The following is a 26,628-nucleotide window of genomic DNA, read 5'->3' on the forward strand; positions in this document are numbered from 1 at the left end:
TTTTAAATATGGAAAGAAGACTTTGACAGAGATTCCAAAACTCCAATCTCAGCCTGGCAACTAAATTTTCCCTTTAACCTTCCGTAATCCATGGCTAGCATCATGGATTATTCTACTTAAACAAAGGAAATTTCACTCTGATGTCCTGCCTCCAAGGACTGTTTTTATATATGGTTATAATAAAAAGAGCATGGTGTTAGGTGGCATAATTGAATTTAAATTTTGGCTTTCTCATTTTTATAGTGAATATGACTTCTGAAGTATTCTCCACCTGTGAAATGGAGATACTTTTGCATATTTAACAAGGTTACAATGAATTTTATGTAACAAATTATATCAAAATGGATTTCAATTAACACGTAACTATTCATCACTTGGAATACTTTAATTAGATGTATTTTAATAATCTAATATTAAAACCTGAATCTTCAGTATCAGTTTCTAATTTGCTCATAAAACTTGCCTAGCCAATAATTTCAAGGAGAAAACCCCAGACATCTTACCTCCACAATGGTCAGAATATGCAGTAGCTATGGTGTTCTGCAATCTGTTTGTGTGAGCTTCTTTGCATAATAGAGTTTTATGATCTTATACTAGTTGTGTTTATTGGCACTCAGCTAATCTTTTATTAAGCTTCTCACTTTTGCAATTTTTGCAGTACTAATAGTGTACTACATTTGTTGTTCACACCCCTGTGAGTACCAACTGCAAATGTTTGAGCACAATCATTCTTGTGTATTCTAAGGATGTTGTTTCTTTAATTGTTACATACCTGCTTCATAAACCACATTTTTCTTCATTACAGAAGAAACTCACTGACTGGAATTTACTCAGAGGAGGTTAACCTTCATTATTGAAAAGGGTATGATGAAATAAATTTTGGTATTTCAAATATTCTCAGTAAATCAAAGTAAACTAGAAATCACCCTGAGAGCAGTCCTGAAATTTGGTTATGTTTTAGCGGGTAGTTATAATTCTTCAGAAAGTGGTACAAGCATTGACTTATAATTAATGTAGCCAGGCACTAAAAAATGTGCTGTCTTCACTAAGTTAATGTTTTTTTTGAAAGCATGTTTATACAATAAACTGTGCAGTAGAGAGTGACTTCTTTCTTTGCAGTACAAATTATGGAAATAATACTTAGTGGCAGTAAAAACACTGTACTGGAAACTGCCTCTTTGTCTGGATTCTGCCCCTACTGAGCTTGGAAACAGGAAATTCACTGAATTTATCTATAACCCCATATATAAAAAGGAGAAGCTGTATTAAATTTCCTGTGAAGAGTTTTTCAAATGTTGAAGTGTAGGGATCTTCAACTCTTCAGTCTGACCCCTCAGTCTGACTCACGTCTCCTGTGCATGAGCTGCGTGCTGATACATCCTGTGAATGCTTTGGTTTCTTTCTTAGTTTGCTCTTTAGTTTGTGTATTCCCTAAGGGATTTGTAGTCCATCTTATTTTTTATTTGTTTTAGAATCTTGGCCCATGGGTTTTAAGTATTAAATTTGTACAAAAACGCTGCATTATTTTGTCCTTCTCTGGTAATTTTCTTGTAACACACAAATCAAGTAATTACTATATTACCATATACTCATGGCAAACTTGAAGCTTATTTTGAGGAATCTTTTAGGAGTATTTTCAAATACTGACAATGTGTGTTTTATATACATTTAAGGAATCACATGCAAATAATTTGTTTGGAAATCCTGTTATTCTTAGTAGATATTAAATAAAAATTTGAAATGTCTCCTTACTCTGCTTTTTAAATCTAGAGAGTAAAACTATAAAAACTAGTGAATCAACTATATTTATATGTTCATGTATTTGTATATATGTATACTTTTGTACTAATATATAAAAATAAGTTAAGCACTAATGCAGAAATTGGGATGAGATAAAGTTAAAATACATACAATTTTGGGAATAATTATATTTATTAATGAAATAAATTTATTTTTGGTCCCAGTTAAGATTGCTATTAGTGATATTTCAGCAGTTAGAATGTTTTGATGTGCTTTTTATTTTAAAAAATATTTTTTAAATACTTTATAATATAGCAATCAAAGGTCTGATTTTAAAGTCATATTTTAGTACTTGTTTTGATAATTAGTGCAGATGAAAAAGGTATGTAAATTAAAATGTAAAAAATACATCTTTGGCTATTGGTTACTGAACCATAATGCTAATCTTTAAAGACCTGTCCACCAATTTTTGACATTTTTCTTCCTGTTCTGGATTTTTTGTTTTTAAAACAATTTACTATTTGCAATGGCCTTCAGCTATCATTAACCAATGTTTCAAGGTACATCATGTGCATAAGATGAAACTCATCATTAAACACAATGGGTGTAAATCCATATTTTAAATATCCTCATTGGTAATTATACATTTGCTTTTGTAGGTTTCTTGTTAGAGTTGCTTGCTTAATTCATTACTCTTTATGTGGCTAATGAAGAGTTCATGTTAGGCATAGGAGTGATTATCCCTTTTTCTTGTCCATTTCTGCTTGTGTAATTATTAGTGTTTTCTTCAATCTATGGTGTCATTTAGCAATAATCTTTTGAAGCCATTTGTCTATTTTCACTTGAGTTAATTTAATCAAAATGAGATATTAGAATTGTAAACTCACCTGAGCACAAATGAAAGTACCATGAAAACAAATGAATGAGGCATCGCTTGGCCATTCCCTATGGCACCTTCTTCTGTACCCATAAAATGCCTTGCACACAGGACCATCGTCTACTTATAGATACAGGGAGAGTGCCATTATCATTCCATATATTAACTACTAGCAAGGCCTCATTTACTTCTTATATTTAGATAAGGATCTTATATAAAAATATTCAATAGTTTCTTCCTACACCCAAATGGATGTATACATTCCACATTGTAAACTATTGCTCTAATTATCCTGCTTCTGCTCACAAGTTTTCTGGTCATTTAGGTTCCATACAGTTGATCACAGTTACATTTACTAAGATATAACCGATCTTATTCCTTGATACAGACCCATGTGCCTCTCATTGGAGCATGTGATGAAGTTTCAGATGTTCTCAAACTCTTTATTCATTCACAAAAATCTTTAATTTTCTCTGAGAGAGGGCCAGTGTGACAGGTTACAGTGATGGCTCCCATTCTTCACCCCTTCCGTATCCATGCTTTTTTCATTTAACTTTGTAATGCCATCCTCCTAAGAGTGGGGTGACCTGCTAATATGTGATACTCAACTCAACTGTGTGACTTGCATTGGTCAACCAGACATTATACAAGCAATGACTTGAAATGGGCTTGTGCTTTGGGATTTGTTCTTTTGTACCTCTGCCATTGTCATGAGAAAGATAAGCCCAAAGTGAGTGGTCCCTGGAGGAGGATGGGAGATACTTGGAGCAGAGCTGAATTGCCCCAAAGGCCCTACAGTATGAAGGCAGCCCAGATCAGGCAGTGGCCAGCTTATTCACAGATGGATGAGCAAGAATGGCTAAGTTCATCTGGCCACAGGTGAAATCAGCTGACCTCCAGTCTCATGACTTCTGAGCTAATAATAATAATAATAAATAGCTAATAAATGGTTCTTATTTTAAGCTACTCATTTTAGTTTTGTTTTTTTTTGACATAGCAATAGCTAAATGATATTAGCTAGTCTCTACGTTTGACTGGTTGAACTCTGATTTCTCTTTATGCCATTTACAAACTCAGGAATTGGGGAGAGTACTTTACTTTTTTGTCACTTACACCCTCTGTTCACTCCTCAACCTACTGCATTCTGGCTTTTGAATTCTCCTTTCTACCAAATGCTAACTCACCCTAGAGCAGTGGAGAGCATACCACAGACCACGGGCCAAATTGTGTCGACCTCCTATTCCTGTAAATAGGCAGCTTGATTGGCACATAGCCACACTGACTCATTATAAATTGTGGATGGGGACCGTCACACTACAACAGCAGAGTGAATAATTGTGACGTTGACCATATGGCCCACAAAGCCTAAAATGTTTACTAACTGCCCCCTTATAAGAAAAGTTTGCTGACCTCTGGTCTACAGTAACTCTTACATGTTTGTCCTAAAGTATATTATTTGTGTTTATGTATATATGTAATATTGGGTGTGTGTGTGTATATATATATATAATGTACATAAAAACATTGCAGTATTGCCTGTAATAGTGACAGACTGGAAATAGAAAACATACTTGAAAACATGGAAAAAGGATGAATGTTGTGAGATTTTCTTAGAAGGTAATGCTATGTAGCAATGAAAATGAATCAAAATACTAGATGATTGCCATGAATAAATCTCAACAATGTAACTGAAAAGAAGCAGTGTAAGAAAACTATGCACAGTATGATACCATTTATGTAAATGTTAAAAATGGAATAGGACACATGTATTTATATAGCAAATATGCAAGTACATGTATGTGAATGATAAACACCAAATTTAAGATAATTATTTCCACAGAGAGCAGGGGAATGTAACTGAGGAGGGATAAGTAGGAGCTTCAATATTTGTGACAATTTCTGCTGGTGATGGTTGCAAGGTGTTTGTAATATTCTTTATACTCTCTAATATATCTGTAGACAAAATAAAATAATACACAAGTGAAAGCCATGGTGCCTTTTGTTAAGATTTTCAAGCTAGTTAGAAGGCAGAGAACAAACATATAATTGGAATACATAATTTTATAGTAATGAAAAGCTTTACAAGTAATAAAGATACACAGCTGACTGTGCATTTTTCAGGTGTTTAAGGGATGGGGGATGGTTGTGGGTAGAGTTCATGACCCAGGCAGGTAGGGAACTTACTTTAGTGGAGAAATAGCAAAGAATGGGCATTATTAACATTACCTAGAACATCACATGAATGTGCATGGTTGTAACAAAGAAAACAAATTAATAACAATGATGTGTGGGGGAGAAAACTCACAGATCATGCTGGATAGGTTAGCACAACACACATGGGACACGGAATGCTCAAAAACAAATAGTGTTCCTGAAAACTCTTTAAAAACACTTAAAAAAAAACACAGTTGTAAACCTTGTGTACCTTCTATGTATTAGGTCTGTAGGAAATGATTGCCATGGCAATAGCTTCTGAAACAGGTAAAACATGTTATAATTTTTTAGAAATGGAAAAATTGAATTTGAAGTTTTATAAAAGTTGTACAATATATTCCACATTAGACTTGAATTTGAGGGAACCATAGTTGGAAAGAAACACTTGCATAAAATCTTATCGATTAGCCAAGATTCCTCTCTTAATATAGTTTATTTTTTAATTGAATTACATTTATATGGAATTAAATATTTTTTTTAATGACTTAACCACACACAGTGGGGGTGGATTCAATTAGGAAATATTCTCCTAAGAATTAAAAGCACAGCTCAGAGCCGCTGTTCATTTCCTGTTCATATGCCATTACCTATAGCTGAAACTTATTATCTTCAGCCATTCAATTTTTGAGGAATCACTGGGAATCATTTACTTGATTAAAATTTGTACAAATGATTTGATATTTTCATAAGTATATGGCCTTTTTAATCTTTCCTTTTTGTATGCATATTTTAGTTGAGTGAAATTGTCAATTGCTAAGGCATTTATTTTCAAATGTGTGATGACTATGGCTTTGTGCTCAAGGACAGTTTCTGAATTTCCAATCTCAGGTATGTAGTTGAACATTTTAGTTATTTATCATGTGACTGAGTGTATGAACATACATTGATAAAGCTGACTCAAAGTACTGGAGAACGATAATGGAGGAATTGATCACTAGCTGATCAATTGATCACTAGCAATTAAATGAATATTTAAAAATACATTTTAAACTAAGGGAGTTGATTTGCAAAATATTTGCATTTTAAATATTCTAACAACTTGTCAAAGTATTTTTATTACAACCAGTTTCATAAATTCAAGCTATTGAAACCACTATCCCCTAATATATACTTGCTAACAATATTACATCTCACCATTTGTTTAGAATTAAAAAAGAAATGTATTTTACAGTTTCTTTGGCAACAGGAGATGATGACTCGTACAGATATGACAGTGTGTTTAATAGTTGTTTCTCTTTCTTTCTTTATTCTTTTTTTTCTACTGAGAGAGCTGCCTGCTTATTCTTTCTTGAGATACACTATGTAGAACAATCCACCCAGACCCTACCCAGGCATTCCCTCTCCTACTAATTCTAACCTACAGGATGCACTAAAACAGTTTAATTTAGCCTTGTTTTCAACTGAACAAGACTAGATAAAGTAGATTTATTATTTATTTTCTATAATGATATGTAATTAATTGTCTAAACCTGCTTTTTCTCACTGTAAATGGCAGCATTTATTGATAAGATAGAGGAGTGATCATACAAAATTTCTCTGAATATAGCTTTCCCTCTTTTAAATTATAGTATTATTTATATTGGAATTGTGTAGGGTCCTTGTATATAAAACGTTGGTTATTTTCAATTCTCTTGAAAATAAATATTTTTACATTTCAGGAGTATACAATAGATGTTTTCTTCCGGCAAAAATGGAAAGATGAGCGGTTAAAATTTAAAGGTCCTATGAACATCCTTCGACTTAACAATTTAATGGCTAGTAAAATCTGGACTCCAGATACCTTCTTTCACAATGGGAAAAAATCAGTTGCTCATAATATGACAATGCCAAATAAGCTTCTTCGAATCCAGGATGATGGGACTCTGCTGTACACAATGAGGTATCCTTTTAGGTTTGATATGTTGCATTTAAATACTGAGAAATCCATATATTGAACAAGCAGCCAAACTAGTGTCAGGTGATAGCACAAGTTGAATATTTTCATAACAGATTATGGGGGTACCCATAATATGCTTTGTAAATGCTTGGATATTAAAAAATAAAGGTAAAATAATATTTCTGAGTTTGATTCTCATTTTACTGTGTCAAAACTTAGGAATTGCCATACTAGTAAGAATTGAATTTGGGGGAGCTGTTTTCATACTGCATTTTAGTTAAGTATAGTTGTAATAGCATGATTTAAACATTTCTTTATACCAAGATGTAATTTTATTTTCAATATCTTATCAGATATCCCATCAAAATTTAAGTGATTTTTTAAAATCAGACTTTTACTTAATTTAATATTTTGATCTTCCTTATGATACTCTAAAGAAAAAATTACTTTTTTAAACTCAAAGAGGTAGTCTTTATTTAATAAGGCTTAGAAGTAAATTGGATCATTAGCATATATATTGGATTGAGCCATATGAAATTGCCATTTTATAAATAAAAATGTGTCATGTAGCATCAATTTCATAAGATTCAACCTTTAAAAAAATCTAAAGAAATACACAGTTGCTGACTCTGACAGCTATTCAGTTTTAACTCTTCTCATTAATTAATTTTTAAAAATAAGTTTGCAATATGTAACAAAGAAAACAACAAATTAATAACAATGATGTATAGTCTAAAATGTAAGTGTTTAATAAAGACTTTAAAGCATAGGTAACTTCCATTATTAGCATTATATATAGACAAATATCTTCTCTAGGCATTTGATATATTATTATTTCATATGAAATGTTAAGTGGATTTCAGTTGTGAAAGTTATTTAAGAAGAATCAATAATACAGTCCTAATCTTTAAAGAAAAAACTCTTGAGGCCTCATTACTAAATGACATTGCCTGAAATGGAAGAATATGTTACACCTTTCGCCTTTCTCTCTGAATATTGCAATACAGATGCAGTGCCCCTGTTGATTTTACACTTTGATCATTCTCAAGGATTCAGACAATGATTGGAAATTTGGGGTTTAAACAAAATGTAGGCAGAGAACACATAGAGTTTTGGAAAATGTTGCATGGGATTCTACTTAATATTCTCTTAGAAGTACATAAGCTATAATTAAATTGTTGGCCACAGTTGTTTTGTTCATCATAAGAGATTCTTCTATAAGTTTTAGTACCTATTTTAGTCACTTTACCTTATGCAAAATGGAATAATTGATAACTATAGCAAATTTGCTATGATTATTTATGTGATCATGTAGATACAGAAAAAATATTTAACTTTCATAACTTGTTTCTATAATTTAGCCAATATTTTAGGCTCAACAAAATACTTCTAGGAAATATATCTACAGATGTATTTATTTTTCTATATTTATATCCATGTACCTATATGCAATATGTGATACTCATTCACAATTTACATACTTTTGAAGGGAGCTCCTCTGAGCCAATTTCAGTTCTCATTTCAGTTTTGCCATATGCTTGTTGATGAGGGAAAATAGCATTCTTTTTATGAGAAAGATTTTTTTCATTTTTTTCTCTAACATTTCAAATATAAATAGGAAAGTAGTAGGAAAATAGCCCTTAAATATATATATACATAACTGCTTTGCTTTGTAACAAACTAGAGCACAATATCATTAAGTAAAGTATGTTTGTAAATAAATATTGTTGCTTGAGCTGAGATTTTGTATGTGCTGATGTCTTCTGTAGGATCACCTAAATGTGAAAGAACAAAAATATATTTAAATGTAAATTAGTCTAATATGATGCTGTAATGAAGGTCATACCTCATCATTAATTCTATTCATAATAGTAAGGAATAATTTATTTTGACTTGCCAATTTACTTAAAAGAAAGAGTGAAATTTTCACTTTCAGGCTTACAGTTCAAGCTGAATGTCCAATGCACTTGGAGGATTTTCCAATGGATGCTCATTCATGTCCTCTGAAATTTGGCAGCTGTAAGTAAGGGGATGAAGGTACATGTTTTGGGTCAATAAAATCAGAAATATTCAGCAGCAGTACTTAATTGTACAGCTTCTTCTGATATTGTGGAATACTTAATACATGTCCAACAAGATAACAGAAGTAAAAGAAATGCTGATTTCCCTCAAGGAAATAATTGGATAGCCCTATTTTACTCTCAAATGTTATATTTTAATTGTGATGTTTAAATTATCACTTGCTTTACTGCTAATAAAGAATATTATGTATTTTCATACACGGACAAAAGTAGACCAGGAGCTCCTTGAAGATCAGGACTATGTCATTTACCTTCTTTTCCAAGTGCCGGAACATGTAAAAGGCAAAATAAATGTGTGTGTGTGTGTGTGTGTGTGTGTGTGTGTGTGTGTGTGTGTGTGTGTTTGTCAAGTACAAATGAATTGTAAAAGAGATTCTATTATATACTTATTAAAGTAGCAATCACATAGTTCCAAATGTCAGAGCTGTATCTATGCAATTATATTTCTACTTTCTAACTAATGCAACGGAATTTTTTTTAATTTCCTAAAATAAATTTGAAGGAGATGATGGATTGCTTCATGCAGGCACCTTCTGGGTCCATAAAATATTTCAGAAAAAGTTCTGTCCATTTGACCACTCTTTAGGTCACAGAGGTTATAACTTGTATGTCAAGCAGAAGCATTCATACTCTCCCAGAATAATTGAAAAGAGGGAAGGTCAAATCATCTCCCTAGGCTCAGAAGGCATTAAGGGCAGGTTTGGGACAAATTCATGGCCACAGCCAAGTAGCTTCCCTCTTGTGTGAGCATCTCCCATTGCCCGACCTTTTTAGAATCCTTGCTCTTTCCAGCACTCAAATCTTTGTCCATTAAGGGCAACTTTTGACTTTTCAGTCTCCTGTATAGAAATGCAGTTCTCTCACCTGGTTAAAAATACGTATGGCTGAATACTGTACCCTCTCCCCACAGACAGAGCCAAGGGAAAGGAAAGGAGGAAGAATGGCTAATCTGAATGCAGAACCCTCTAATCATTTTGATGACCATAGTTTTGTGGGATGAGGAGTTCAATCATGTTTGTTCTGTTCATTCTTACAAAAGGTGTCAGCTCTCACTTTTTCCTGAGAATCTCTTCTTTGTTTCACCATAAAGCCATCCTTTATTGTCATGGAAACCATCACTTCAATACTGGCATTTCCTCCAAAATTATTTAAGATAGTCAATCATGTTATACAACGTAAACATGGTGTTGAAAAAAACATGGTGCAGATGCAAGCAGAGGAAAACTCATTTGCATTGCATAAGTGGCATTAAAGAGAAAAACTGGAAACCAATGAAAGGATTTATTTAAAATGCAGTACTGGTGTAAGAAGGAAAGGCACGTCTCAGCAGACAAGTTAATGCCATTAAAACACCAAATATAAATGATGTAATGTCTCAATTCTGAATATGAAATAAATGCACCTGAAAATATTTTCAATTAAATTTAAAAATCCCTTATAATTCATTTACAGAGTAATGAAATAGTGCATGCTTAAGGATGTGATTTTCTGTATCTAAAAATGATACACACAAAATTTATTGTTAGCTTTCTCTGTTTAAGTAATTTTTTATTTAGTTTCCCTCACGTTTATTTTCTGACACATTGAATAAACAATTTGTATGTTCTTTCATTTATCCTTGGTGCTTAATAGTAGGTGCTTGATGAATAAGTGTTAGAAGTATGGACACCAGCAGTGAGTAACAGACTAATGAGCCAACACAAACCTTAAAATGTTGAGAAAACAAATTTTGGCAGAAGCAGCTATGACTTTTTCTTGTAGCAGCTTTTTCTCTTTTGCTTAAAAGACCCCTTGCCTCTCCCCAAATGATAAAATTTCTGGAAACTTATCATTGCCCCACAATAAAAGAAGCCTTATTTGTATTAAGTTTACAATTTTGAATTCAGTTTTTTTTTCTTTATTTTTATTGCTTCACTTCTCTATATATTTCTTTATGTTTAACTGGATTTAAAACTTCCTGAATGGGATTCTAGGTATTCTGTGTATCAGTCCAAAATAAATTATAAATTGTATTTTGGGATAAAAATGACTAATTGAAAATGATATGGGGAATTTTTTTGGCTACCAACTATTAACAGCCAGTCAGTATGCATTTGATGAAGATTAGGGCTCAAAAATGGGTTAAGAGAATTAAATAAAATTATTTAATGAACTACTAACTTATAAATGGAATATATAATGAAATTTGTAAAACAAGTGATCTTTCCTTTTATACTTCACTGGAAAATATTGCATTGATATGGTTTATAGTGTGTTGGTGGACTAGGGAGTGACTCTAATCTGTATTTCCTAACTTTCTGCTATATATTCTCTCACCAGACAAAAAATCTAAAACACATATTCCTGTGTAATCTAATGAAATGTAATAATTGACATGAGAAGGATCAGTAACTTTCTTTGGCATATTCCTCAGATTTCTATTCAGATTTTTGTCTTCCCCAACAGTAAATAATATAATTAAAATACTATTTTTTTTAATTGAAATATTGTTGATGAACAATCTTATATTGGTTTCAAATATACAATTTATTGATTAATCTAGCAAGAATGAACTGAGAACATTTCATGTGACAGACACTGTACCAGCTGCAAGAAATAGATATGAAAAGATAGTGGCCCTGCCCACCAGTGTCTCACTAGTATCTTAAAAATGCACTGCATTTGTTAAGGTTTCATTATCTCTTGCATATGTTCTAAACTAAACATCAAAATTCAAAGAATCACTGTACTTAAAAAACCTTCTTAATTTCTTAAGATTCACAGCTGCTGAGTATTGTGAGGCCTTCACACAGAAAAAATAAAAAATAGCACCTATAATGTGTCTTTTTTATTTATTAAATTCTATGTCATTTTAAATCTTATTGGAGGGAGGGACATGATATGTATTCATGGTGCAAACAAAGCAGTTTGAAGATCTGCAAATTGATTGCAAGTTATCCACATTACTAATGTTACTTATTTAATTATAATAGCAGAATCATCAGTGCTTAATTAATTGAAATTATTTAATACAAATTTAGGCCATAGAGGAACTACAATTCATTCATAGGAAACTGTATGAATAGATCTGCTATTAATATACATACACATACATATATAAATATATACACACATATATATATTTAGAATCCTATTTCAAAAGTAGTTCACATAATATAACCTGTAGATAAAGGTGAATAAATACAGTGAAAAAAGTATTTCACTGATAGCAACATTTAGTAGTGACATTCTAGAAAATCAGACAACATAGTAGTATGACATTAAAATAGCACATGACAAATAAGACACTGACTCATAAACATTCATTTTATTGTTACTGATGCTTAAGTGGAATTGGTTTGTGATCACAGATCTTGGGTCAAAATAAGTACAGAGACCACCTCAGAATGATGGTATTAAGCTAAAAGACTTATATGATCTGCCCAGTGTCCTGGAGAGCTAGAGGCAGAGATACTGTCAGAGACAGCTTGTCCTTTCCTTCAATTGAGAATGTGACTGTGATGCTGAGTTTTGCTCAAGGACCAGGAGTAACTATTATTTCTAAATGTTCCCATGAGCAGAAGTGCTTAGAAGTTCTTCAAGTGGTTAGTGGTATTGCAAGCATTGTCTGTTTATACAACTCTGGAGAGACAACCTGCATGGAGAAGTCAGCCATTCCCCATCAAGATATACAGGCACAAGGAAAATGCCAGGGCTAGAGCAGAGCTAACAAGATATTCGGCCTGCCTTTCAGCTCTAGAGTCATCTCACTTCTGTCAAATTCTGCGAAGCCCAACTATATCTGGTCTGTGTGTTTTTTCTTCTCCTGCCAATCCATAAATTATGGATTGAATGGGATGCTATGAAAGTATAGCCCAATGAGATTTGGTACATTAATTAATTATGATGTGAACATGTTTTATAAAGTGTGCCCTGATAAATCTTGTAGCATTCTAATTCATGTATTCTGCAACAATTAGCTGTCATTATTCTAAAGAAAGACATTGTGTCATGATAGTTGTCATTTAATTATTATGTGTAGGTTTTGAAGAAAAACATACAAAATTAGCTGCAAAATGGTACTTAAATATATGTCGTGATTACTCCTACATGGATATGTTACTTTTATGTCCAGAAGGCAATATCATTTTGGATTATGATGTTGCACTTTACTGATGGTTCTTACTAAAACGCTTAAAAATATTTTTTTTCTGATTTTTCTACAGATGCATATACAACTTCAGAGGTCACTTATATTTGGACTTACAATGCATCTGATTCAGTACAAGTTGCACCTGATGGCTCTAGGTTAAATCAGTATGATCTGCTGGGCCAATCTATTGGGAAGGAGACAATTAAATCTAGCACAGGTTAGTAAAATAAGTCTATAGAAAAGTTAGTTCCTAAGAAAATTAATGAATTAAAGTATTTGGGACTGTGCTCATTTGCTTAAAACATTTTACTTTTGAGGTATGTAGACTAGCAGTATAGACTGTTCTTGGGACCTTTTTGAAATTCAGAAATCTCAGGCCCTGATCCCTTACTAAGTCAGGATCTGCATTTCAACAAGATACCAAGGAGAGGCCAAGGAGTGCATTGTTTGAGTAGTACTGATCTGAAATATACTACCTGTTCAAAAAGTGAGTGAGTGCCTTTCCAGACAAGTCAATTTTACCTTCAACAGTGTTTTTCTAGTTTTCTAATTCTTTTTCCCCTATTCTGGATAATTTATGACTATCCAAGTCTTAATTTATGGATAATTACTACTGGCCTGTGTGGGAAAGCTGATGCCTCTCTAAGGGCCATTCTCATCTAAGAAAAAGCAGCCGTGTGAACTAATGATCATATGTCTGGCAGAAATAAACCCAGAAAGCTGAAAGGAAGGTAGCTAGAAGGACTGGATAAAACTAACTGCCGTGAGTTAGGGTAGACATACAATACTGCAAGATTCAGAATTGGTGACAGGGTCAAGTGTGCAAAATCTGGGCCAGATCATTCTTGGAGATGTGGTCAGAGATCAACCCTCTAAAGAGCCCAAGAAGACTGAGGTGAGAGAAGAATCAAGGCAGAGGCTGGAGGTAGGTACCAGTGGGGATGAGGCCTTGAGCAAGTAAGATAACCTATGATCACAGACCATTTAGGAATCCTGTACGTTCTTCATCAATAAGCATGACCTTAGAGAAGAAAACAAGTATCATACAGTGCAAGTTTCTTGGTAATATTAAAGTTCTCTTTTAAATATTGTTGCTGTGCTAAAGAGGCTTTAAAGGTTACATATGTTTCATGTTATATGTGTTATGTCTTTCCTTTCTTAAATCAGAGACTGTTCTTTCTCTAATCCTTCCATTTCTAAAATGTTCAAACTATTGACTATTACAGTTCCTTAAGCTTCTTAAAATTTTCTTCTAGGTGAATATACTGTAATGACAGCTCATTTCCACTTGAAAAGAAAAATTGGGTATTTTGTGATTCAGACATATCTGCCTTGCATCATGACTGTCATTCTCTCCCAAGTGTCATTCTGGCTTAACAGAGAATCTGTGCCTGCAAGAACTGTATTTGGTGAGTGCATAACTACACACACTGCTGTACAACACATTGTTTCAGAGTGTACTGTCAAAAGCATTTCTCTCTTGTTATACCAATAATTTGTGTGGGGGGCGAAGAGTATTGGCTTCACTTTATAGGAGATGAAACTGAGGCTCAGAGAGGTAAAATACAGTGTCACACTGTTAATAAGGTATATAAATAAAAAAGACATCTAAATAGTACTCAAATCTGAAAATACATTGTCTTCTTTCTGTTAAATCATTTTGCTTTGCAACTTTTTCTCTGTGAGGATAAAGCAAATATTATTAGAGAGATTTTAATTGAGAGTATTAACATTACCATATTTCTAGGCTTCCTACGTTTATTTTTTGTTTTGTTTTTAGACAAATGAAAATGATCTTAGTACATTAAGTTAGAGAGAAAGGGAGGAAGGAAAGGAGAGTGAGAAGGAGACCCTTCATTCACAACTATAGCATATTTAGTAACAAGATTTATGTTCTTTATCTAAACAGTAAAAGGTAATTTGGTTTTTTTTGGAATTACTGCTTTTTTTGATATTTGAATTAGGCTGAGCACATTTTGTGACAAGGCAGATTACATTTGTATATTTGATCCACTCATTCATTTAGGAAAGAATGTATTACTGAGAATATTCTGCTTGATACTGTACCAAGCCCTAGAGCTTCAAATAATATAAAATATAGTCCCTGCTTTCAATTAGCTTATTATAGTAGAGGGCAACAGAATGCACAGGGAAGATAATGGCAACACAAAATGAAGGCATTATAAAAGAGGCATATTCAAATTTTATAGAAGACAGTGGCATGGATTTTCCCTAAGAAAACTAATTAAGTAGCTAAGTTGACATTTAGCTAAGTTATGAAGGATTAGTTGGGAGTTTCCCAGGCAAATGAAATGTGGCGAGTATCCTAGCCAAAAAAGAATAGATTGTACAATGACATTGCAGGATGAAAGAACATAGTGTGCTCAATGACAGTGAGCTCTTACAATATCAGTGGAGATACATACAGATAGTATAGTTTGAGGCCTAGATGAGATGAGCTTTGTATTGTAGGCCATGTTAATGCATGTTAGTACCTTTATCTTATAGGCTATAGCAAGCCACTATAGTGTTTTGAGACCGTAGATATGTATAAAGCTCCTAGAACAATGCATGGAATTAATATGTGTTATGTGACTATTACATATTCTAATTATTAATGCACAAAAATCACTTTGGCTCCCAACACCAGCAATGAATAATTCAAAAGGAAATGAATAAAATAATTCCATTTACAGCAATATCAAATAAAAGACTTAGGATGTCCACTGAAACCTACAAAACATTGATGAAAGAAATTAAAGAAGACCTAATTAAGTGGAAAGAAAATCCATGTTCGTGGATTGGAAGACAATACTGTTAAGATGGGAATGATCCCCAAAGCAATCTACAAATGCAATTCAATACCTGCCAAAAGTCCAATGGCCTTTTTAGTAGGATTGATAAAGCTAATCCTTAAATTCATATGGAATTACAAGGGCCTCCAAATAACCAAAGTGATATTGAAAAAGATAAAGTTGGTGGACTTACACATTCCAGTTTCAAAATAGTACAAAGTTACATTAACCAAAACAGTGTGGTTATGGCATATGGATAAGTATATAGACCAATTGAATAAACTGATAATCCAGGAAACAAATGCAAACCTCTGTGGCCAATTGATTTTCAATAAGGGTACAAAGACCATTCTATGGGGAAATAGTCTCTTCATCAAAGGGTGCTGGGACAGCTGAATCACCACCACATACAAAGAAAAGAAGTTGGACCCCTACCTAACTCCAGATACAACAAGTAATTCAAATGGATGCACAACTTTAATATAAAAGCTGAAACTGTGAAACTATTAGAAGAAAACATAGGTAAAACTTTATAACCTTGGATCCAGCAATGGATTCTTAGATTTGATACCGAAAGTATGAATAATAAAGAAAAAATAGATAAATTGGATTTCATTAAAATTAAGAACTTGTGCTTCAAAGAACATTATCAAGAATGTGAAAGGACAATTTATATATGGGGGAAAATATTTGCAAATCATATATATCTAATAAGAGTTTAATATTCAGAATAAACAGAGAACTCCTTGTAACCCAAAACAAAAAAAAGACCAAAAAACATATTTTAACAAATGGGCAAAGAACATGAGTGGACTTTTTCTAAAGAAGTATACAAATGACAAGCACATGAAGTGAAATACAACATCATTGGATATTAAGGAAATGCAAATCAAGCCACAGTAAAATACAGTTCACATACACTAGAAGATTATTTAAAAAAAAACAGGAAATAAGTGTTGGCAAAGATGTAGAGAAATAGAAGACCTCAGATGTTGCTGGTAGGAATGTAAATAGTGCAGACTAGTGGACAACAGTTCAGCAGTTCCTCAAAAAGTTAAACACAGAATTACCATATGACCCACCAATTCCACCTTTAGGTATATACCCAGGATTAATGAAAACATGTTCACACAAAATTGTACACAGATATAGCAGCATCATTCCTAATATTAAAAGATGGAAACACCCCACAATTACTTCAGCAGATGAATGGATAACCAAACATAGTATATGGAATAATATTAACCCATAAAAAGGATTAAATACTTATAACATACAACATGGGTGAACCTCAGAAACATTAAGTGAAAGAAGTCAGACTCAAAAGGCCACATATGCTTCCATTACGTGAAATATCCAGTGTAGGCAAGTCCGTAAAGACAGAAAGGAGTTTGGTGGCTGCCAGGGAATGGAGGTGGGAGTAAACAGGGAGCTTACTTAATTAAGAGCAGGGTGTTCTTCCAGGGTGATGAAATTAGGGAGGGGTGGTGGTTGCAGAACATTATGAATGCATGAATGCCACCAAATTGTACACTTTAAAATGGTTAATTGTATGTTATATGAATTTCACCTCAGTAAAATAATTCTTAAAAGCTGTAAGTTGAAAAAACAGCATTCAATGAGCACAGGACTTCCCAGTATTTAGATGTTAAGAGGAATTTTCTGGGATCCCTTATAAATTATAAATTATAAACTTATAAATTTATAAATTATAAATTTATAAACTTATAAATTAATAAATTATAAACTTATAATTAATAAATCAGAGACAAAAAATTTGATGTGGCCAAAAATAAAATAAAATTTCCATTCAGATGGCTTGAAAAATAAGGTTGCATGATTTTCATAGCATGAACAATACAGAAAAGAAAAAGTTATAGGGAAAAATTGCATAATAATTAAAAACAGAAAGGAAATGCTTAGGACAAAATTGATAGTTCTGAAAAATCTAAATTTACATGTGAATATATTACAAGTCAGATAAAATAAAAATGGACTGTTTAATAAACGTTGTGAGAAAACTAAAATATTTGCATTGAGGTAAAGACAGATTTCCTAGCATAAATCACATAAATGCATATGTTAAAAGAATCCAGTACAAGATATACCAAGTATAGAAAACAAATAAATAAATAAGTATTTAACTTTGAGTCAACAGAATTTGTTAGTGTCAAGACTGGTAGGTTGAACTATAACAAATGTGCTGAAATTTTAAGTCATTTCGAAGATAAAATAACATCAAATGAAGAATCTAGGCAATATTTGAATGTGATTTTATATGAGTTATTTACAATACAGGTTTAAGAATCCAAAAGTCATATATTCATGTAAATCAAAACTGTTAGATGGTAAAAGTGTTCTCAGCCTTATCTCCATAAGCTATTCTATGTTATGTTTATAATAAATATAATTCTGGGTGAATGTATGTGTGTGTGTGCAAGTAGAAGATAAAAAAAAATACTGTGTTCTGTCAGGAATGGGACTTGAAAGCTGCCTAGCTTTCTTATTCTGTACCCCCATTCCTTCCTTCATTGTTTTCTGCTTCCTTTGAAGTTGGAACATCATCATCTGACTGATGAACAGCAGCAACTGAAGCAAAGTTTCTGCCCTCTCCCAATTTCTCTCTCTGAATTCAGTTAGGCTTACAAGTTGATGAGAGATCGTTAAATCATCTGCCTGTCTCTTGCATCTAAGGCTTTCTATGGTGGGTAGCCCACCCCAGTAAAGAAGCTATTACAGTTAAGAAATGAATATGCCCTGAGAGACAGATGTTAAATTTCTCAACCTTTGAGGTCTGGCTTCATGCTGGCAATGGAATGAGAAAACAGAACAAACAAGACAGGAGGCAAAGTTGAAATTAGAATGTACACCCCTTGATATTAGAGACTTTATTCCATTATAGTGGATGTTGTCTACTCAGTTGTTTGTATATTGCATTCATTTTGTGGTTGTAGAACCACCTTAATATTTTTCATAGATATTTCTTCAAAAGGACTGATGATGTTTCTTGTGATGATAATATCCTCTTTGACTTCCTCTGAGTGTTCATGCCCAATTCATTCAACATCAACAAATGCGTACTGAGCACCTGCTTTTCAGGACTACTCTAGGTGCTTGGGGTACATCCCTGAACCAAAAAGAGACACAACTCCCTTTATGATCAAGCATCTGCCCTCTGTTGCCAACAGTATCAAAAAGCGCTTGGGAAACATTTAACCTTATACCTGAGGTTTTGTGCTTTCAAGGCTCCTGTGAAAAGACAATGTATTTGCAATATACAAACCTCATTTTGTGTTTGATTAAAAGCTTATTATGTGAAATTGTGGCTTCTGGTCCTTTCAGTTGCTTAACATTCTTTAGAACCTCATATTCACAAGGCATAATCATAGTGAATTTGCCAATTACTATCTCTATATTTGAAACCAAATTAGTTTTTCAAATTTATGGATAAGTTTATATATGAATATATGACTATAAGTTTATATGTGAACATGAATAACTTTATGAATAACTTTATGTATGAAAAACATGTTCTGGTATTTTTGTTTTAGTATTATATTCAGTGTGGAAAAGAGTTTTTCTATTAAAAACTAAAATCAAACATCTGTTAGGGTGCAGGTTTGTCTGCTAAAAGAGTACAGGGAGTTCAAATGCTTAATATTATATACAAAGTTCATGACATATGTGAAGGCCTTAGCTGCTTGTAAATTTTGGAATAATTTAAACTCCAAAAGGGATATGCTTGTTTGAGTTGTTCATTTTTATTTTTTCCACATATTTCCATAATTCAATTTGACTACTTATACCAGGGAATCCAGAATACAGTGGTTTGAATATATGAGGGTGTTTTTTCCATGCAAGAGAAATCCATAAGATGGCCCAAACTAAAATGGCAACACCATGGGCATCAAGCATTCAGTCTGTTTCTGTCTTCTTTTTATCCTTAGCATGGAACTTTGCTTAAAGGCTAAAAAGGCTGCTGGCACTCCAGCCATCACATTCATATCCAGGGAACAGAAGGATTAATCAAAAAGGTCAAAAGACCTCTTCCAGCTCTCCATTTGCCATTAGTGCAATTCCCAGAAGTCTTTCTTTTTTTTTTCTTTTTGAGAGGGCATCTCTGATATTTATTGTTCAAATGGTTATTAACAACAATAAAATTCTGTATAGGGGACTCAATGCACAATCATTAATCAACCCCAAGCCTAATTCTCAACAGTCTCCAATCTTCTGAAGCATAACGAACAAGTTCTTACATGGTGAACAAATTCTTACATAGTGAATAAGTTCTTACATGGTGAACAGTGCAAGGGCATTCATCACAGAAACTTTCGGTTTTGATCACGCATTATGAACTATAACCAATCAGGTCAAATATGAGTATTCATTTGATTTTTATACTTGATTTATATGTGGATCCCACATTTCTCCCTTTATTATTAGTATTATTTTTATTTTTAATAAAATGCTGAAGTGGTAGGTAGATGCAAGATAAAGGTAGAAAACATAGTTTAGTGTTGTAAGAGAGCAATTGTAGATGATCAGGTGTGTGCCTGTAGACTATGTGTTAATCCGAGCTAGACAAGGGCAATAAAACATCCACAGATGCAGAAGATTTCTCTCAAAACAGGGGGGGTGAGGTTCTAAGCTTCACCACTGTTGATCCCCAATTTCTCACCTGATGGCACCCCTGCGACTGTGCCTGTCTTAGGTTGTTCCTCCCTTGAGGAATCTTACCCATCTCTGACTAACCAGTCATCTTCCGGGGCCATACAGGGAAATGTAAAGTTGGTAAGTGAGAGAGAAGCAATATTGTTTGAAAAGGTTGGCTTTTTACTTCTTTTCAGATTTATGCCCTGTGGCTTTTATGCCCAGTATTTGTCTTGAGGTATCTTTACCACTTGGAAGAATTATGATACTCAGTAATTTCGTTATGAGGCACGAATTTTACTTAAGGGTTGTAATTAGGAAGGAAGAAGAAAAGCTATAGAGGTAGCAGACGGAAGAAAACAAGGGAAGATTGATTATTTCTTTGACAGATCTTCTTGTAGAGTAACATAAGCATGTATAGGTTTTAAACTACTAATTAAATTGTGCACACACATTAACATAATAGGAATACAGCTACCTAACCAAAGCAGACCTACAATTACCAGCCATCTCCAGTGAAACCAAGAAAATCAGTTAGGCACCTTAGGCATTTGTGAAAACTTATCAATGGTATGATGGATATTGTCTAACTGAATTTGAATAGTTTGAGAAAAATCAGACAAATTAAAACAACACATTCCTGGGAACTGTTCACATCCCATATGTTATTTAACAGTAGATAGTCTATAGTCACAAGATTTTGGAGCGCTGCAACTTGCACTTCTCCTAATTCTTGGTTGAGTTTGGACAGAATAGATCCAGTCAAATTTGTAGTTTTACTGTATGCACAGGCCAGCTTAGATATCTCCTTCTTCATTCCAATGGCAAGTCCAGGAACCAGTGGGATGAATGCAGATACAACTGCAACAGCGCCAGGATCTTTGTTGAAGTTTTTTGATGTTCATCTTCTGGAATGACTCTTCCAGAGAATGTTGATGTTGGAAGTTCTTTTTCCTATCGTATCTTAATTCGTTTTCTCGGGAGCCAAATTAGGCTTTGATCCCCTGTATAAAACACAAACAAACCCTTTGCCCACACTTTGATATGCCCTTTATATCATTGTGAAGAACTTATTGGAAATTACCACACAGGAACTGCTTTTTTTTTTTAAGAGAAAGGAATATTATCAGAAAAATGTATTTCCATAGCTTCTCATCTGACACCCTTTAAATGATCAAAATTAAGGATTTTTAAAGCATGCTTTAATCGTTGATTTACAGTTAGTTTTATCCTATCAGGGAGTAATCCCCCTTTTCTTTACTTTTTTTTTGTTATCATTAATCTACAATTACATGAAGAATATTATGTTTACTAGGCTCCCCCCTACACCAGGTCCCCCCACAAAGCCCTTTACAGTCACTGTCCATCAGCATAGCAAAATGCTTTAGAATCACTACTTGTCTTCTCTGTGTTGTACAGACCTCCCATTTCTTCCACCCCCCCCATTATGCATGCTAATCATAATACCCCATTTTTTCTCCCCCCTTTATCCCTGCCTACCCACCCATCCTCCCCAGTCCCTTTCCCTTTGGAACCTGTTAGTCCATTCTTGGGTTCTGTGATTCTGCTGCTGTTTTGTTCCTTCAGTTTTTCCTTTGTTCTTATATTCCACAGATGAGTGAAATCATTTGGTATTTCTCTTTCTCTGCTTGGCTTATTTCACTGAGCATAATACCCTCTAGCTCTATCCATGTTGTTGCAAATGGTAGGATTTGTTTTCATCTTATGGCTGAATAATATTCTATTGTATGTATGTACCACATCTTCTTTATCCATTCATCTACTGATGGACACTTAGGTCGCTTCAAATTCTTGGCTATTGTAAGTAGTGCTGCAATAAACATAGGGGTGCATCTGTCTTTTTCAAACTTGAGTGCTGCGTTCTTAGGGTAAAGTTCTAAGAGTGGAATTCCTGGGTCAAATGGTAAGTCTATTTTGAGCATTTTGAGGAACCTCCATACTGCCTCCCACAATGGTTGAACTAATTCACATTCCCACCAGCTCTGTAGGAGGGTTCCCCTTTCTCCACAACCTCGCCAACATTTGTTGTTTGTCTTTTGGATGGCATGGCAGTCATCCTTACTGGTGTGAGGTGATACCTCATTGTGGTTTTAATTTGCATTTCTCTGATAATTAGCAATGTGGAGAATCTTTTCATGTGTCTGTTGACCATCTGTATTTCTTTTTTGGACAACTGTCTGTTCAGTTCCTCTGCCCATTTTTTAATTGGATTATTTGTTTTTTGTTTGTTGAGGTGTGTGAACTCTTTATATATTTTGGACGTCAAGCCTTTATCGTATCTGTCATTTACAAATATATTCTCCCATACTGTAGGGTACCTTTTTGTTCTATTGATGGTGTCTTTTGCTGTCCAGAAGCTTTTCAGCTTAATATAGTCCCACTTGTTCATTTTTGCTGTTGTTTTCCTTGCCCGGGGAGATATGTTCAAGAAGAGGTCACTCATGTTTATGTCTAAGAGGTTTTTGCCTATGTTTTTTCCTAAGAGTTTTATGGTTTCATGACTTACATTCAGGTCTTTGATCCATTTTGAATTTGCTTTTGTGTCTGGAGTTAGACAATGGTCCAGTTTCATTCTCCTACATGTAGCTGTCCAGTTTTGCCAGCACCATCTGTTGAAGAGACTGTCATTTCACCATTGTATGTCCATGGCTCCTTTATCAAATATTATAATTGACCATATATGTTTGGGTTAATGTCTGGAGTCTCTAATGTGTTCCACTGGTCTGTGGCTCTGTTCTTGTGCCAGTACCAAATTGTCTTGATTACTATGGCTTTATAGTAGAGCTTGAAGTTGGGGAGTGAGATCCCCCTACTTTATTCTTCTTTCTCAGGATTGCTTTAGCTATTTGGGGTCTTTGGTGTTTCCATATGAATTTTTGAATTATTTGTTCCAGTTGGTTGAAGAATGTTGCTGGTATTTTGATAGACATTGCATCAAATCTGTATATTACTTTGAGCAAGATGACCATTTTGATGATATTAATTCTTCCTAGCCACGAGCATGGGATGAGTTTCCATTTGTTAGTGTCCCCTTTAATTTCTCTTAAGAGTGACTTGTAGTTTTCAGGGTATAGGTCTTTCACTTCTTTGGTTAGTTTTATTCCTAGGTATTTTATTCTTTTTGATGCAATTGTGAATGGAATCGTTTTCCTGATTTCTCTTTCTATTGGTTCATTGTTAGTATAAAGGAAAGCCACAGATTTCTGTGTGTTTATTTTATATCCTGAAACTTTCCTGTATTCCAATATCAGTTCTAGTAGTTTTGGAGTGGAGTCTTTACAGTTTTTTATGTACAATATCATGTCATCTGCAAATACTGACAGTTTAACTTCTTCTTTACATTCTGGATTCCTTGTATTTCTTTGTTTTGTCTGATTGCCGTGGCTAGGACATCCAGTACTATGTTAAATAACAGTGGGGAGAGTGGGCATCCCTGTCTTGTTCCCAATCTCAGAGAAAAAGCTTTCAGCTTCTCGCTGTTCAGTATAATGTTGGATGTTTGTTTATCATATATGGCCTTTATTATGTTGAGGTACTTGCCCCCTATACCCACTTTGCTGAGAGTTTTTATCATGAATGGATGTTGAATTTTGTCAAAAGCTTTTTCAGCATCTATGGAGATGATCATGTGGTTTTTGTCTTTATTTTTGTTTATGTGGTGGACGGTGTTGATGGATTTTCAAATGTTGTACCATCCTTGCATCCCTGGGATGAATCCCACTTGGTCATGGTGTATGATCCTTTTGATATATTTTTGAATTCGGTTTGCTAATATTTTATTGAGTATTTTTGCATCTACATTCATCAGGGATATTGATCTGTAATTTTCTTTTTTGCTAGGGTCTTTGCCTGGTTTTGTTATTAGGGTGATGTTGGCTTCATAGAACGAGTTTGGGAGTATTCCCTCCTCTTCTATTTTTTGGAAATCTTTAAGGAGAATGGGTATTATGTCTTCTCTGTGTGTCTGATAAAATTCCAAGGTAAATCTGTCTGGCCCGGGGGTTTTGTTCTTGCGTAGTTTTTTGATTACTGTTTCAATTTCTTTGCTCTTAATTGGTTTGTTTAACTTTTGTGTTTCTTCCTTGGTCAGTCTTGGAAGGTTGTATTTTTCTAGGAAGTTGTCCATTTCTTCTAGGTTTTACAGCTTGTTAGCATATAGGTTTTCATAGTAGTCTTTAATAATTCTTTGTATTTCTGTGGAGTCTGTTGTGATTTTTCCATTCTCATTTCTGATTCTATTGATGTGTGTTGATTCTCTTTTTCTCTTAATAAGTTCGGCTAGAGGCTTAACTATTTTGTTTATTTTCTCAAAGAACCAGCTCTTGGTTTCATTGGTTTTTGCTATTGTTTTATTCTCCTCAATTTTGTTTATTTCTTCTCTGATCTTTATTATGTCCCTCCTTCTGCTGACTTGAGGCCTCATTTGTTCTTCCTTTTCCAGTTTCGATAATTGTGATGTTAGACTATTCATTTGGGATTGTTCTTCCTTCTTCAAGTGTGCCTGGATCGCTATATACTTTCCTCTTAAGACTGCTTTCGCTGCTTCCCACAGAAGTTTTGTTTGTGTTGTTGTTTTCATTTGTTTCCATATATTCCTTGATCTCTATTTTAATTTGTTCATTGATCCATTGATTATTTAGGAGCATGTTGTTAAGCCTCCATGTGTTTGTGAGACTTTTTGTTTTCTTTGTACAATTTATTTCTAGTTTTATACCTTTGTGGTCTGAAAAGTTGGTTGATAGAATTTCAATCTTTTGAAATTTACTGAGGCTCTTTTTGTGGCCTAGTATGTGGTCTATTCTGTAGAATGTTCCATGTGCACTTGAGAAGAATGTGTATCCTATTTCTTTTGGATGTAGAGTTCTATAGATGTCTGTTAGGTCCATCTGCTCTAGTGTGTTGTTCAGTGCCTCTGTGTCCTTACTTATTTTCTGTCCAGTGTATGTATCCTTTGGAGTGAGTGGAGTGTTGAAGTCTCCTAGAATGAATGCATTGCATTCTATTTCCTCCTTTAGTTCTATTAGTATTTGTTTCACATATGCTGGTGCTCCTGTGTTGGGTGCATATATATTTATAATGGTTATATCCCCTTTTTGGACTGAGCCCTTTACCATTACATAATGTCATTCTTTATCTCTTGTTACTTTCTCTATTTTGAAGTCTGTTTTGTGTGATACTAGTATTGCAACACCTGCTTTTTTCTCTCTGTTGTTTGCATGAAATATTTATTTCTGTGCCTTGACTTTTAGTCTGTGCATGTCTTCGGGTTTGAGGTGAGTTTCTTGTAAGCAGCATATAGATGGGTCTTGCTTTTTTATCCATTTTATTACTCTGTGTCTTTTGATTGGTGGATTCAGTCCACTTCCATTTATGGAGACTATTGAAAGATATGTACTTATTGCCATTGAAGGCTTTAGATTCATGGTTACCAAAGGTTCAAGGTTAGCTTCTTTAGTATCTTTCTGTGTAACTTAATTCGCTTATTGAGCTCTTAAAAACACTGTCTGGTGATTCTTTATTTCTCTCCCATCTTATTCCTCCTCCATTCTTTATATGTTGGTTGTTTTATTCTGTGCTCTTTTGTGTTTCCTTTAACTGCTTTTGTGGGTAGTTGAATTTATTTTTTGCCTTTAATTAGTATTTGGTTGTTGTGCTTTCTTTGCTGTGATTTTATTTTGTCTGGTGACATCTATTTGGTCTTAGGAGTGCTCCCGTCTAGAGCAGACCTTCTAAAATACCCTGTAGATGTGGTTTATGGGAGGCAAATACCCTCAACTTTCACTTATCTGGGAATTGTTTAATCCCTCCTTCATATTTAAATGATAATCGTGCTGGATACAGTGTCCTTGGTTCAAGGCCCTTCTGTTTCATTGCATTAAATATATCATGCCTTTCTCTTCTGGCTTGTAAGGTTTCTGTTGAGAAGTCTGATGATAGCCTGATGGGTTTTCCTTTATAGGTGACCTGTTTCTCTCTAGCTGCCTTTAAAACTCTTTCCTTGTCCTTGATCTTTGCCATTTTAATTATCATGTGTCTCGGTGTTGTCCTCCTTGGGTCCTTTCTGCTGGGAGTTCTTTGTATTTCCGTGGTCTGTTCGATTATTTCTTCCCCCAGTTTGGGGAAGTTTTCAGCAATTATTTCTTCAAAGACACTTTCTATCCCTTTTCTCTCTCTTATTCTTCTGGTACCCCTATAATACGGATACTGTTCCTTTTGGATTGGTCACATAGTTCTCTTAATAT

At 34.0% G+C, this 26,628-nt stretch overlaps 1 protein-coding gene across 3 annotated transcripts in view; it reads left to right on the forward strand.

Annotated features, from left to right (window-relative positions):
* The window catches only part of GABRA2 (gamma-aminobutyric acid type A receptor subunit alpha2), a 125,046-nt gene that overhangs the window by 60,917 nt on the left and 37,501 nt on the right, over positions 1-26,628 (forward strand). For 2 of the 3 annotated variants that reach the window (XM_017664287.3, XM_073237674.1), the window contains exons 5-8: positions 6,490-6,710; positions 8,644-8,726; positions 12,994-13,137; positions 14,177-14,329. In XM_017664287.3, the coding sequence (XP_017519776.1) occupies positions 6,490-6,710; positions 8,644-8,726; positions 12,994-13,137; positions 14,177-14,329 (601 nt within the window). Of the gene's footprint in view, positions 1-6,489; positions 6,711-8,643; positions 8,727-12,993; positions 13,138-14,176; positions 14,330-18,268; positions 18,887-26,628 lie in introns of those variants that run through there. The other variant, XM_073237675.1, reaches the window with a different exon arrangement.

Source organism: Manis javanica, chromosome 5 (genome assembly GCF_040802235.1).
Source record: "Manis javanica isolate MJ-LG chromosome 5, MJ_LKY, whole genome shotgun sequence".
NCBI classification, from domain to species: domain Eukaryota; kingdom Metazoa; phylum Chordata; class Mammalia; order Pholidota; family Manidae; genus Manis; species Manis javanica.